The sequence below is a fragment of the Crotalus tigris genome, unplaced genomic scaffold, assembly GCF_016545835.1.
Source record: "Crotalus tigris isolate CLP2741 ecotype Arizona unplaced genomic scaffold, ASM1654583v1 scf7180000024437.13266115, whole genome shotgun sequence".
Taxonomy (NCBI): Eukaryota; Metazoa; Chordata; class Lepidosauria; order Squamata; family Viperidae; genus Crotalus; species Crotalus tigris.
The window spans coordinates 6367388-6381870 of NW_024100606.1; the positions used below are offsets into that span (position 1 = coordinate 6367388).

Sequence of the window (14483 nt, forward strand, 5' to 3'; positions counted from 1 at the left end):
GTTGCTCTCATCCCAGTTACAGCTGACATCATTTCTTCAGTATCTTTATTCATACCCTTCTATAGCTGAGTCTGTTTGGGTTTGGGTGATTATATTCATCTTAAGTTTCTTTTCAAGAATCTATCTACCGTACCAAAGTATTGTTTTTAATTCAGACATCTTGGTTTTGATGCCTGCTGCTGCCTTCCCTTCTGCATTACTGTAGTCACTTGCTGCATTTCACCATAACCATACTTTCCAATTTCCCTATTTCTTGCTGTGCACCTTTCATTTCCTCTTCTTTATTCTCCTCCTCCTGTTGTCTTTGTCAACTCCCTGTAATACTTCCTTAATGCCTTATTCTGAATCCTTGTTGCCATGTCTTCTATTATTATTTCTCATACCACCTTTTCTTTTCTCTGAACTATTTTCAGATCTGCTTTACTGTATTCAGTCATGCTATTCTCAATAATATTTTAAACCATAATTTAATCAATCATCCTTTCCAATTTTCTTTCAGTCCATTTTCCAAAGCTGTCCAAACTTTGTTTCAGTTCCATCACTCTGCCACCAGCCATACCTCAAAGTGTAGCCCAGTTTGACCTTTCATACCTTAAAAATTAATATGAAATAGAAAACTGACAGGAACCTATTTGCAAAACCAAAACTTAATTTCTATACTTCTGATATATTTCACTTTTTAAAGCAGCTCAAATAAAGTAATTTTGTTTTTGAAAATAGGCATTTGCCAAGTTGTCATGGACAACAGTCCTACTCCTCATTTCATAGCAGAATTACTCACAACTCAAATTAAGTGAATTCAGGACTTCTGAGATCATTTTTTTTTTTTGTGGGGTTTTCTCCAGTTCTGTTGAAATGACTATTAATGGGCTCCTGCATATATTAGAAATGTTAAATTACATATTAATACAGATTATTATTAATTATTAATACTCTACCATTAATCTATAAGAAGTACTTTTTAAATTACTATTTAATTTAACTGAATGTTTTCTTTGTAGATACTGCAGAAGAAGAGGTTGGGTAAGGTCCACATTAATTATGTCAGTTCCACAAACAAGTACATCCAAAGGGAAAGTAATGCTTAAAGAATATAATGGACGTAAAATAGAAACAGAACATATTTTCAAATGGATAACAGCCCATGCTGCTTCACGAATCAAAACAATATTCAAATCAGAACACTTGAAAGAAGAATGGAATAAAGGTTACCAGTATAGAGTAAAAATATATTTGTTTGCTAAATTAGACCAGCCTCCAGCTTTCTTCTCTGCACTAAGTGTGAAATTTACTGGCAGAGTTGAGTTTATTTTTGTGAATGTAGAAAACTGGGACAACAAGAGTCACATCACAGAAATGGGCATCTATAAGACACCATCTTATATTCTTAGAACTCCTGAAGGTATTTACAAGTATGGAAATAATACTGGTGAATTTATATCCCTTCATGCTATGGACTCCTTCTTGCGATCTTTACAACCTGAAGTTAATGATTTATTTGTTTTAAGTTTAGTCTTAGTTAATTTGATGGCATGGATGGACTTATTTATCACCCAAGGTGCTACTATAAAGCGCTTTGTTGTTCTTATAAGCACTTTAGGGACTTATAATTCTCTTTTAATCATTTCCTGGCTACCAGTTCTGGGATTTTTGCAATTACCTTATTTAGATAGTTTCTACGAATATAGTTTAAAACTGTTCCGTTACTCTAATACAACGACCCTTGCTTCCTGGGTAAGAGCTGACTGGATGTTCTACTCATCACACCCTGCCTTGTTCCTCAGCACGTATCTGGGACATGGTTTATTAATTGATTATTTTGAGAAAAAAAGACGACATAATAACAGTGATGAAATAAATGCCAATAACTTAGAGTGGCTGTCAAGCCTTTGGGACTGGTACACTAGTTATCTATTCCATCCAATCACATCTTTTCAGCATTTCCCCTTTGAATCTGATTGGGATGAAGACCCAGATCTCTTTCTTGATCGCTTAGCTTTCCCTGATTTGTGGCTTCATCCTCTGATACCAACTGATTATATCAAAAATTTACCTATATGGCGATTTAAATGTTTTGATGGACACTCAGAAGAGGAAATGATGGAACTCTCCCAAAGTGAAAATGACTCAGATAGTGAATCCAAAGAGGTTCCAAATAATGATAAAGAGTTATTTGAGGATGAGAGAAGAACCCATCTAAATCCTTGTGAAGGAGAAACTTTTTGCAGTGCTGAGACCTGTTCATGTGCCAAAGCCAAGTCATATGGATCATACAGTACTAGAGATGATTTGGAGCCTGATTGGTCAGCTTGGCCAGCTGGCATGCTGCACTGTACTGAATGTGTTGTATGTCTAGAAAATTTCATAAATGAATGTCTGTTAATGGGCTTACCGTGTGGCCATGTCTTTCACCAGAATTGCATTGTGATGTGGCTAGTAGGGGGGCGACACTGCTGTCCTGTCTGTAGATGGGCATCTTACAAGAAAAAGAAGCCATATGTACATCATCAGCTTTTATCAAATCACACCCTGTCTTAATTGTATACTAGTAATGTTCCTTTGTAACTTCTTCTGTATTACTGCTTGCCATTTAAATGTTAGTCACAAACAGACCGCATGGTTTGAAGTTTTAGTTTAAATGTTAGTGCAGTGAAGTAAAATAAACATGATGCTAATGTTGATGACAGAATCATTTGGTTGCCTTGTATGTTGAAGTAATGAATATGTGTTTGTACAGTTATAGTTTTCCTTTACAACGTTTGAACATTCAAATTAATATTCATTTTTGTTTGCATTCCTTGCAAACACAAAACCAGATGTTTATCAACAAAAGTATACTTCTGCAAGTGTTTTAATATAAGATTTGAGTGAACAGACATTTTAACAAAAAAATAATTGTTTTATTTATGTTTCTTTTAGAGTTTGTTCAGCATACCTCTGTTGAATAATGTATTATTTGTGAGTATACAGTTAAAAACAAATTCATGAAAATAAATTATTTTAAAAGAGTAATAATTTTCAATATTAATCATTTTAACATTTTTGTGTTAAATTGCTGTTTATATGCTAGCCTTTCTGCAAAATAAAAATAAAAAATGGAACTCTACTTCCCAGACAAATCTTTAATCTCCAGCCATTTCCAAACTGTCTATTATTCTTTAAACAATCATGTTCTTCTCATGTATACCAAATAAAGCTTATTCCATCGTTTTTATTTAAATGTTTTATCTGAAGTTGACTCCTGAAAAATGGGGAGTCAGATAAGCAAATCTCTTGCCATAATTGATAGAAATTGTTATTCAGAATTCACCCCTTTCTGATGTCTCATTTCTAGCATTTTCTTCCACAGCATTATCACCTAGCATCAAACTTGACATGTTGTTTGCCAGATAAAAGCTTTATCCCTATGCTGACATCTGTGAACTTGTATTTTATGGTTCATAGCTGGTAGGTTATATTCTTTCTCTTCTCCATTATAGCTGAAAATCAATAAAACATGAATTTAAAAGTGGTTTACATTTCAAGTATAGAGATTAGTCACAAGAGGCTTTTTATCATGGAAAGAAGTACTGAATTCACAGACCATTTGAAGGCATGGGTGGCTTAAGCATGGTTTGCGGAATAAATTGATATTTTATTATAATCTTTGATCAGCATTCCTGAATAAATCACAATTGGCTGGCTTCGTAGGCTAAGCTACAAGCTGCACAGATATTTGTGGCCTTCAAAACTGTTGAACCCAGGCAGCCCCAAATCTCTAAAAATTGCTACCAAATTTGGTTCTTCTTCCCTATACTAATGTTAATTATCAAACTATTTTTTGAAAACAGATTTAGTTTTCTTTTGGAAGAATGTTAAATGTGTGTTCAGAATTGCCTAACAAATCATAGGTGCAGAGCAGGGGTTACTAGTTCAAACAAGTCTCCTTCTTCACTTCACATCCCCTGCTTAGTAGCTACCTGTAAGTTTCTTAAACTTTCCAATTGTTATCCAACCCCATCCTATCCTGCAGTGAGAATTGTAGTGGTTTTTCTCTTTGGCAAATAACATTTATTCGGAGGGGAAACAAAACCCTCAAATCCATAAGGACAGTATCTTTTTATTGTGGCAGAGTAAGGATTGACAAAGGGGACTGCACAATTTATGCCAGTATACTTTTCTATTTACTCAAGGATTGAAGGATAGTCTTTAATGTAGATTCCTAAAAAATCTCTGATTGCTCTATTCACTTGCCTAACAATGCATTGTTAATTTTATTTTTGATGAAAAGGGCTTTCATCCTTTCTACTCTGTAAACCCTTTATTTCCATTGATCTGAACTGCTGAAGAACCATGGAAAAATGTCGTTTTGTGATGATCATCTCTAAGCTATCCTGGATATGGTAGAATAAAAATCTCTCTTTCTTCTCCAAAACAAAAAGGAGATAAAGTGCTAGTATCTTGCCTCCAAATCCATGTTCTGATTGTTAGTTGTTGCTGTGAACAAGATCTGCAAAATCAATTAGTCACCTTTCCTTTTGAAAGTTTTGTGAAATAATAGGCAATAAAAAGGAAGTAGAGAAACAGGGAGGCAGAGTAATACAAGATCTCTCTGCAGTAGAAAAATGAACTACCCTGAAGTTACACAGAGGTACAGGACAACAAAAGACACAAAATATCAAAGAACCAGGAAAAAATGACTTCTGAATAGTGTTGCTAATGTCAGTTTGCAGTGATTTAAAGCTGGAGGTGTTTCTAAACTCTTGCTAAATCTTCCAATTTATACAAATTCAGTCTATTATCCCTAAACTTCAGCCTTCAAGGTGCAACGGCTAGATGAAAGAGTTTTGTTATTTTGAATATAAAATCTTGGAAATCAAAGAAAACTGAAATACTAGCTGCAGTGAAGAGCAAGCTAAGCCGAAAAGCTGCACTTTCATGGCATAAATTTGATTCCACATGATGATTTACCATCTGAAGACAAATTCACCACATTTTATTATTCTACTAGACATTTTGGGGTGTTTTGAATCAACGTCTGAGTATGGTCAATTTGATTGGATGGGAATTTGGTGATCCAGACAGTTCTGTCCTGTTCCATATGGCTTCTGGTGGTAAAGAATTAATAAAAATACAGATTTCCAGAGGAAGAAATGAACTGAAGAGGGCTCTGCAAAAGATAGAGCTGATAACTGCAATAAAGACTGAAGAACCAGTGAGTCCATTGGCTTTCCAGATAAAGGAGAGCACCAGAATCTGCTACAAATCCTCTAGAATCAGTTGCTCCCTGCAAAACAGCAATCTATGGAAGGTTTTCAGCACTGGGAGATGAGGGAATAGTCATCGTCCTCAAACTGATCAGCACTCTTAAAAGGACACTATATTCACATATTTCTTCTAGTCACGTTCAGAAATTCTTTATTACTACTTTTCATCTGTTAAGGAACCTTTGGAACAAGAAGTTTGAAAATACCAGGTGAGTCTGCTTTCAAGTTTTAATGAAAGAAAATTTTAACTACAAGCTTAAGAACTTAAAAAAGTAAACAGCAAAAGGTTGATTAAAACTTTGATTTTAGAAAGCATCAAACAAACTAAGAAATAAGATTTTACAATTACAAAGAATCATTCCTGCTGGAAAATCCTACCGTTTTGAATAAAAAATATGATTTTAAAAACTGGACACAAGGAAACCAAAGATTTTGATTAAAGCAGAACACACAAGCCTGATTAACAGCTACATAATGGCACAAAATATTCTAACATTGGTAATATTGAAAGATACTTTAGAAAAAACAATCAGAAATTTACATCAATAATGTCAAGAGTGATACTGCTTTTATAGATAGACTGTCTAAAAGATGTTATGGAAGAGGAATATGTTTTACCTGAGAAAAAAGACACTGACTGTAAAGTAGAATTACCAATGACAGGAAACAAAAATGAAAAAAAAAAGGTTATGCTAGACATAACAAAATAAACTGGCTCATATTTTAATAATTAAAAGGAATATACAAACTTTAAACCAACAGAGTAACCCGGATAATTTTTATATATTGGGTTTACAAAAAAGACTTATTGTAGAATCTTTGAGAAGGGACAAAAAAATGACATTATTTCAAAATATTAAACATTAAAATTCTTAGAAGTAAAAGGAATGACCATAAATTTGGCTTATCTCATAGTTAAACTAGATACTTCATTATTTCTTGTAACTTAATAAATCAGGACTGAAATAATGATGTTTTATACATTTATTTATAGAGAAGAGGTGGGATACGGGAAGAAGAGGTCATTTGTTGTAATTTACCAAGGGGTGAAAAGTCACTAAAAATGTTTATACTTCTTGTAATGAAGTTTGGAAGTCACCTTTTTATATTTTTCTTTGTATTCTTTGTGCTTTATTATTTTTTCTTTTCCCTTGGCACCTTTGACTTTTCTTTTTTCTTTCTTTTAGTTTGTATTAGTTTTTACTATTTTGAAAAATAAAAATACCATTCTTTAATACATCTAACATATCCTATGATTTTTTCTCATCAATTTTATTTTAAATTTACATATCCCATTCAGACCTTTTTTTCCAACCCTTTAGTCTCTTAATTCAGGGTAGAGTCAGGACAATTGGATAGAACTGAGCATTTACTGGCCAGGAGTTCACAGCAGATATTTTTCTTTATGCCCTAGGAGAGAAACATCCTCCACCACCTAGGATTGAACTCTCAACCTTCTGAGTGGGAGGCGAGCATCTTCATCACTAGGCCGCCATGCCACTCATTGCCCATTCAGATTTTATTTCTTGTAAATATATTTGGTTTTAATTTTTTTTTAAAAGTTTCCATACAGGTTATGGAAGCACAAAGCTAAAGAATATTAAATGCTGGAGTTTTACTGAGTGAACTTGGATACCATTACATATATCTAATGTTTTCAGAACATATGATATATGAACTAGGTAGTCATATCAATCTATTTAATAAATAACATACTTTGTGTCAGGCCCCATGAAACATTCCCGTGACGCCTCCATCCAGTTGGGAGGGGGGAAGCTTTGTTCTGTTTGGAGGAGGAAGTTGGGGGCTCTGGGATGTTTCCTCTGCTTTGTTCTTTCAATCTTTGATGTATATCTTTAGGTGTTAAAGGGGGGAGGAATGTGCCTGGGGCCATCTGTCTTATCTCTACTTTGCTGGGAAGAAGATGCAATGCCTGGGAACAGTGCCTTACTTTATCCATCTTTCAGCTTCCAGTTCCCATAACAACTTCACACCTGTGAATTGGCTGGAAATGGACTGGGCAGTTGGGAGAGGTTTGAAGACTGGGGTTTTAATGAAATGGTTCAGTTCCCAGGAAATATTCAGATCTTGCCTTGCTTTTCTGCTTTCACTGTCTCTCAATAAAAGTTCCTTTTAAAACGATGCCAGTTTCAAGAGTTCTGCTTTCTTGCGAGTGATAATTGAGGCAGGTCCTTATACTTTGTCATAAAAAACTTCCGTTTTATGACTCTGTAATCCTTCATGATTTATTGAAAAAAATAATTATTCACTAGGTCACATAAGATAAGCCACAGCCTGCTTTCATCTGGCCTCCAACTGACACATAAGATATCGTTATGTTACTTTTTTTTATTCTGACACCTTTTTTACCAAGGATTCAAACCGACTCACTTGGTGGGGTGAGGCAATATTATTTATCAAAGAAAAGTGTATATGTGCATGCATGACATCACCGTTTGTGTGACAACTAATTTTAGTTTTCTGCAAGCCCAGAACTCATGAATAGCATTTAAGAGAGCCGTGAGGAACAACAGATATTCACTGAACCCAATCATACAAATCTGGTATGCTGGATCAGGGTCAGACCTGGATTGCAAAAATTCAGACCCAGCAACAATAAGCTGATAAACCCAAAACACGTGGGTGGTTGTTTTTTTAAAGTCTGGAGACAGCTGACCAAATAAATCACTGGACGGGAGAAATCTCCTTCACACGGGTACCTTTATTGTTGCGTAGCAGCAAAGGGTTGCTTTTCTCAGAGGAATCTCCAGCAAAGCACGAAGGCACTGATTAACCAATTACACCTTGAGGTAGAAAGAATGTTAATTAATTACCTTCTGAGATAGAGAGGAGAGGGCTTTGCTCTCTGTGGTCCACAAATCTCACAATGTCTTATTTGGAACGTAACTACCTCATGCCTATTCAGCAAAGACTTACAAACTTTCTCTGCCTCCTGTTTACATACCATTATACAGGTATTACAGAGGCAATACTCTTCCATTTCTTGTATCTCAGAGCTGCGGAAACTTTTTTGTCTATCGATTGTTGTGATTTGCATTTCATAGGATCTGAAAATCCTATTAGATGAGCCCTTCCCCCTACATTGCTGTATTAACTCATCTCGTTGACTACAACATCCTGAACCGCCTGAAAAACACAAACAAGTTTTTCCCTCTGTAAAACATTTGTCTTATTTCCGCTTTTCTCGCAGAAAGGGAATGAGATGGGAGGGGGGGGGTATCCTGCTATTGCCAACATTAAAATACGCCTTTCTTCCTGGTCTTCTATTTGTATTGGAAAAGCGAAGAGTCGCTATCGAGGACCATCGCTCTACACTTTTTATATCTCTATAGTTTACTTCATTTCCTGTTTGTCCCGTAGAAAGAGCTGTCGGGACCGGAAGCCGGAAAAACCGAGTTAGAACTCTTGGAGATGGGCTTGTTTGGGAAGACGCCAGAAAAGCCGCCCAAAGAACTGGTAATGGTCGTGGGAGAGAAGTTCAGGGGATCAAAGGTGGGACTGGATGGGCCGAAAGAGGAGGATGAACAGTGGGAAGGCTGAAGGGCAGGCAGCCGGTCCTGGTGAAGTAATGTGTCTAGTTGTGATTATTGCTGTCGGGCAAACCCGTCGCCTGTTTTAATTCACTTCTCTATAAGAGCAGCGGATTCATTTCCCCGTGTGAGCCTTAGTGAATTTGGATAGGAAGGGGCGACTGTCCAGGTTCATCCTCCCACAGCGTAGTTCTTGTACATTTATTAAAAAGTAATTTGGAACCAGGATTGCTTGCATTATTTATTGAAAAGAAACTTCTCGTTTCCGTATGCTTCCTCAGGTCAGGAACATAAGGTACATTTCATATCCTCTGTTTGGTAAAGGACCAGACAAGTGCAAATAAAGCAATTGGTAGGCTCTTGCAACACTGTATGCTTTAAAATATTTATTTTGGTGTATTGAGGTTCATGGAATCCAATAAATTTTGACTTAGTGTCAAAATTTGTAAAATAAAGCTCCTCACATATATACTTGAATATATGCCTAAAGTATAATCCTTCTGATCTGATAAGCAGATGCAAATGTTTAAGCTACACTGAGAGAGAACTCCATTATAAAATGGTATTGTTATTTATGTGATTAAGCTTCAAAGAACAGCTTTTCAGTATTTGTGATCTCAGAATCAAAGATTGGTTTCTGAGAAACTCTTGCTGGATTTCATCTTAATAGCCTTGCATGGGGAACAAGAGCTTTATTGCTGCCTTCTATGAGGGCAATTTGGAAATAAACCTCGGTTTGGTTATCAGTGACAGAGACCCGCAGATACAGAACGTTTATTATACACATTAGAAAGCTACAATATTACATTACTTTTTGACATAATTGCCATTCCCAATTGAGGCACTTGTTATAACGTCTTACAAGGTTTGAAATTCCTTAGTAGTAGTCGCTCAACACCAAATCTGGGCTATAGGGGGTGTGTGATCAAAACATCCCAACGGAACTGCTTCAGAAGTTCTTGGGTGCATCTAGTGATGTGCGGGCGAGCATTATCGTGAACCAACATCACACCAGAAGTTAGCATGCCTGATGCTTGTTATGGATGGCTTGTCTGAGTTTTTGTAATATTTCACAGTAGACTTCTGAATTAATGGTTGAACCACGCTCCATGAACTTCACTAGCAGTACTCCTTTGGCATCTTCACATTTGACGGGATTTTCTATGGCACCACTTCTGGTGTGGTGTTGGTTCACCACTAGATGCACCCAAGAACTTTTGAAGTAGTTCTGTTGGGAAATTTTTGATCACACACACACTCATAGCCCAGATTTGGCACCAGCGACAACTACTAAAGAATTTCAAACCTTGTAAGACATTATGACAAGTGCCTCAATTTGAATAGTGATAATGTCAAAAGGTAATGTAATGTTATAGTTTTCTAATGTGTATAATAAAAGTTCTGTATCTGCGAGTGTCTTTCATGGATAATTAAATGGAGGTTTATTCCCCAATTGCCCTCATATAAAGATGTCTCTCTTCAGACATTTAGCCTATAATTCCCCTCATTTCTCAAATGATTGTAATAAAAATATGGGGAAGGACCAAGTTTGGAGAAGATTGCCTGAGTGGAAAAAGTTCCCTGAATAACAAAATTTCATTAATTTTGAGCTCAATCTCTGAAACCTATTTCTAATATTTATATCTTCAGGTCAATGAGTGGTCACTGAAAATACGGAAAGAAATGAGGGTGATTGATAGACAAATTAGAGGTCTGTATTCCCACAATTTTTTTTAATGAAAGTATAACAAGTTAATAAATTATTTCTAATTTGTTTAGTGTTATAAAATTGTTGCTCACATTTCTGCAATAATAATTAACTTTAGGTTATCTGTTGTGAGTTCATATTACATAGTTTTATCCTACTTAAATTATTTTACATAGCTGTCTTTGTTTGTATACTGCCCTGATTCCAGTGCAACTAGAACCCAATTAAGCACAACTTGCATTCAGGTGATTCAATTAAATTCCTAACTAGCCATGATCATGCCCCTTGTTATATTCTTCAAGATATATATTAAATATTGGTGGCCATTAAGTTCTTCCAAAATAAGCTAAAATATGTGTCAATAAATTCTTGGAAAATATATTTTGAAAAATTCAAGTTAGATTTCACAGCTGGGTATTAAGACTAAGAGACCATGCGAAATGTGGTTAAGATTGGACTAGGACCAGTTCCAAGCCTACTTAACCATATAGAATTATTTTATTTCAGCCAACAGATTCATTATTAAGAAGGTGAAATAAAGAGAAATCCCCATGTAAGCTATCCTGAACTCCTGGAAAAGATTGAATATATTTCTTAACAAGCTAGCAAACATTGTTCCTAAATCCCAATTCATATTCTTAAAAAGATTAAAGAGGATTTTTTATGTGAAAGAATATAAGAAAGGATGTTCAGTGTTAATGTAAATCTTGTTGCTGGAGTACACATTGGTGACAAGAAAATCTCACTTGTTCTTTCCATGTTAATGTGATATCAGGAAACATTCCTCTTTAAAATCCTGAGATAAACCCTTTTAAACTCTGCTTATATTTTTCCTTGAATTTAGATATTCAGAGAGAAGAAGAAAAGGTAAAAAGATCAATTAAAGATGCTGCAAAAAAGGGGCAAAAAGATGTGTGTGTTGTCCTGGCCAAGGAAATGATCCGTTCACGCAAGGCTGTGAGTAAACTGTATGCTTCCAGGGCCCACATGAATTCAGCCCTGATGGGGATGAAAAACCAACTAGGTAAGATTATTTTGGGGGTCAACAATGAGACCCTCACATATAGATATTAATAAAATTATTAACAAAATACATTAATTAAAATGCAATAAACAGCTTAATATACAGACTAACAAAACCAATAATAAAAATAATTATTTTTGAATAAAAAATATTCCTAAATTATGTGCACATGTGCTTCCTGTATCAGAGTCACCTTATTGGAGAGATGGGCTGCATGTAAATTTAATAAATATTAAGATCCCATTTGGTCTACCCTGCTTTCACATTATTAACTGGATTTTTGAAAAGGGACACACACGTTTAGAAATTACTAATCAGTTTCAAGTTATCTATGCTGAAATGCAATGGTGTGATCTGCATATTATCTCTTTCTCTGTATAATCAGAATAATGCTTTTGAAAGAAGTCTTTAACCTTAGTTAAGCAATAAAGAATAAAGATCATGGATTACACTATGAAAACATGAAATTTGGTAAATTCTATGGACTAATTCAGAGTACTGATTTTTCTCTCAGTTGGGCAGGAAGGAAATTGAATAACATTTTAAAAATTATTCAAGGGAAGTTAATTTTTTTCCATTTGCAAATTATCCATGTTCTCTTTTTAAAATATGTTTTTCCAAATTTTTTAATGTTGGTTTGTCATACTGGAATTCAGAAGGGTTTTGTTTTCTAGATTATACAATTTGGAAAATTAAAAAAATTAGACTAAGCACAATCAGAAAGACAGCACTTCTAGTCCATAATGTGGCATGATTTTTTAATTTAATACACTTATATCACTTTCTATTAAAAAATTAAGCTATTATTAAAAATCAGCTTTACAGTTCAAAAGAATAAGTTAAAACAACACATAAATATTATACCACAGTTGGAATATTCAAAATAAAATCAGCAAGATAAACATCAATAAATAACAAAATGTAAACCAGTCATTAAAAGTAACACCAATGTGAACATTCTGTTGAAACACATGGGAGAATAAAAATGTCTTTAACACTGAAAAGACAGTAAGAATGGTACCAAACATAATTAATGAGAGCATTCTAGTTTTGGAGGAGGATTATCACTAAAAGGCCCACATCCAACATTTTGAGCAGACCTATTAGAGGGGAACTGCCTACTCTCCTTTGGTAGGCAGCTCTTTTACTCCATCTGCTCAATTACCCATCCAGACACTTAGCAACCACAACTGAGAGAAGTGGGATTGCAGACGTTGAATGAAATGATCATGTATGACCATTTAATGCCATTTTGCTTAACAACTGAAATTCTAGTATCAATTTTGTTCATAGGTCAAGGATTATCTGTAGTTAGATTATTGCTGTCCAGTTAAGAAAGTCTTACTTAGTAATGATGAATTTAATCATTTGGTCATATCAAGGGTTTTGTACATTTCTAGTTTGGCCACAATCTAAAAGACTCCAAATCACTTGTAGAAACTTATTTGACTGACACTGCAAAAATCTGGTGGTAAAGGAAAAAAAACAAAAGATTTTCTTATCTCCATTGCTACCACAAATTAGGCTCCATAATGAACTTGTTCTGGTATTTGATTAAATTTGAGATGATTTTCCTCTAATAAAGGAGAATATTTGTAGCTGTTGAAATAAGTCCTTGGTGCTCTCTGAGCTTAATTGTTTTTAAGGAGCCATTTAATTACTCAAACTAGCTAACATAATTAGTGGTAGCAAGGAGTGGGGTTTATTTTTAGCTAGTTTGTTAATGAAACATCTGCATAAAACAACCAAGCTCAGAGAACACCGAGGACCCATTATTTTCTTCCACCTGCATTCTTGCTGTCTTCCAATGTGCTTAGCTGAAATGTACACCAGAGACCTGAATATACTCCACATGTGGAAAAAGAAGCAGCCCAATTAACATCCTCAGGCAACTTGGTATCAAAAAATAGATCCATTTGGATCTGAAATGTACAGTGAGGGAAAATAGTATTTGATCCCCTGCTGATTTTGTACATTTGCCCACTGACAAAAAATGATCAGTCTGTAATTTTAATGGTAGGTTTATTTTAGCAGTGAGAAACATAATAACAACAAAAAAAATCAAGAAAAATGCATTTCAAACAAGTTATAAATTGGTTTGCATTTTAATGAGTGAAATAAGTATTTGATTTCTGGCTCCCAGGGTTTTTTATACAGGTAATGAGCTGAGATTAGGAGCACTCTCTTAAAGGGAGTGCTCCTAATCTCAGCTTGTTATCTGTATAAAAGACACCTGTCCATAGAAGTAATCAATCAGATTCCAAACTCTCCACTATGGTCAAGACCAAAGAGCTGCCCAAGGATGTCAGACTGTAGACCTACAGAAAGCTGGAATGGGCTACAAGACTATTGCCAAGCAGCTTGGTGAGAAGGTGAGAACAGTTGGTGCAATTATTTGCAAATGGAAGAAACACAAAATAACAGTCTCCCTTAGTCTGGGGCTCCATGCAAGATCTCATCTCATGGAGTTTCAATGATCATGAGAACAATGAGGAATCAGCCTAGAACTACAAGGGAGGATCTTATCAATGATCTCAAGGCAGCTGGGACCATCGTCACCAAGAAAACAATTGGTAATACACTACACCGTGAAGGACTTAAATCCAGCAGCACCCGCAAGGTCCCCCTGCTGAAGAAAACACATGTACAGGCCTGTCTGAAGTTTCCAATGAACATCTGAATGATTCAGAGGAGAACTGGGTGAAAGTGTTGTGGTCAGATGAGACCAAAATCGAGGTCTTTGGCATCAACTCAACTTGCCGTGTTTGGAGGAGGAGGAATGCTGCCTATGACCCCAAGAACACCATCACCACCATCAAACATGGAGGTGGAAACATTATACTTTGGGGGTGTTTTTCTGCTAAGGAGACAGAACAACTTCACCGCATCAGAGGGATGATGGACGGGGCCATGTATCGTCAAATCTTGGGTGAGAATCTTCTTCCCTCAGCCAG

The 14483-nt window shown here is 35.5% G+C and overlaps 1 protein-coding gene across 10 annotated transcripts in view; it reads left to right on the plus strand.

Moving 5' to 3' along the window:
- LOC120302626 (charged multivesicular body protein 3) overlaps positions 1-14483 on the plus strand; it is a 47070-nt gene that overhangs the window by 27527 nt on the left and 5060 nt on the right. For 6 of the 10 annotated variants that reach the window (XM_039331330.1, XM_039331329.1, XM_039331328.1 and 3 more), the window contains one exon: positions 1002-3106. In XM_039331330.1, the coding sequence (XP_039187264.1) occupies positions 1002-2538 (1537 nt within the window). In that variant the 3' untranslated portion in view covers positions 2539-3106. Of the gene's footprint in view, positions 1-1001; positions 3107-8599; positions 8760-10447; positions 10509-11349; positions 11530-14483 lie in introns of those variants that run through there. The other 4 variants (XM_039331336.1, XM_039331335.1, XM_039331337.1 and 1 more) reach the window with 4 other exon arrangements.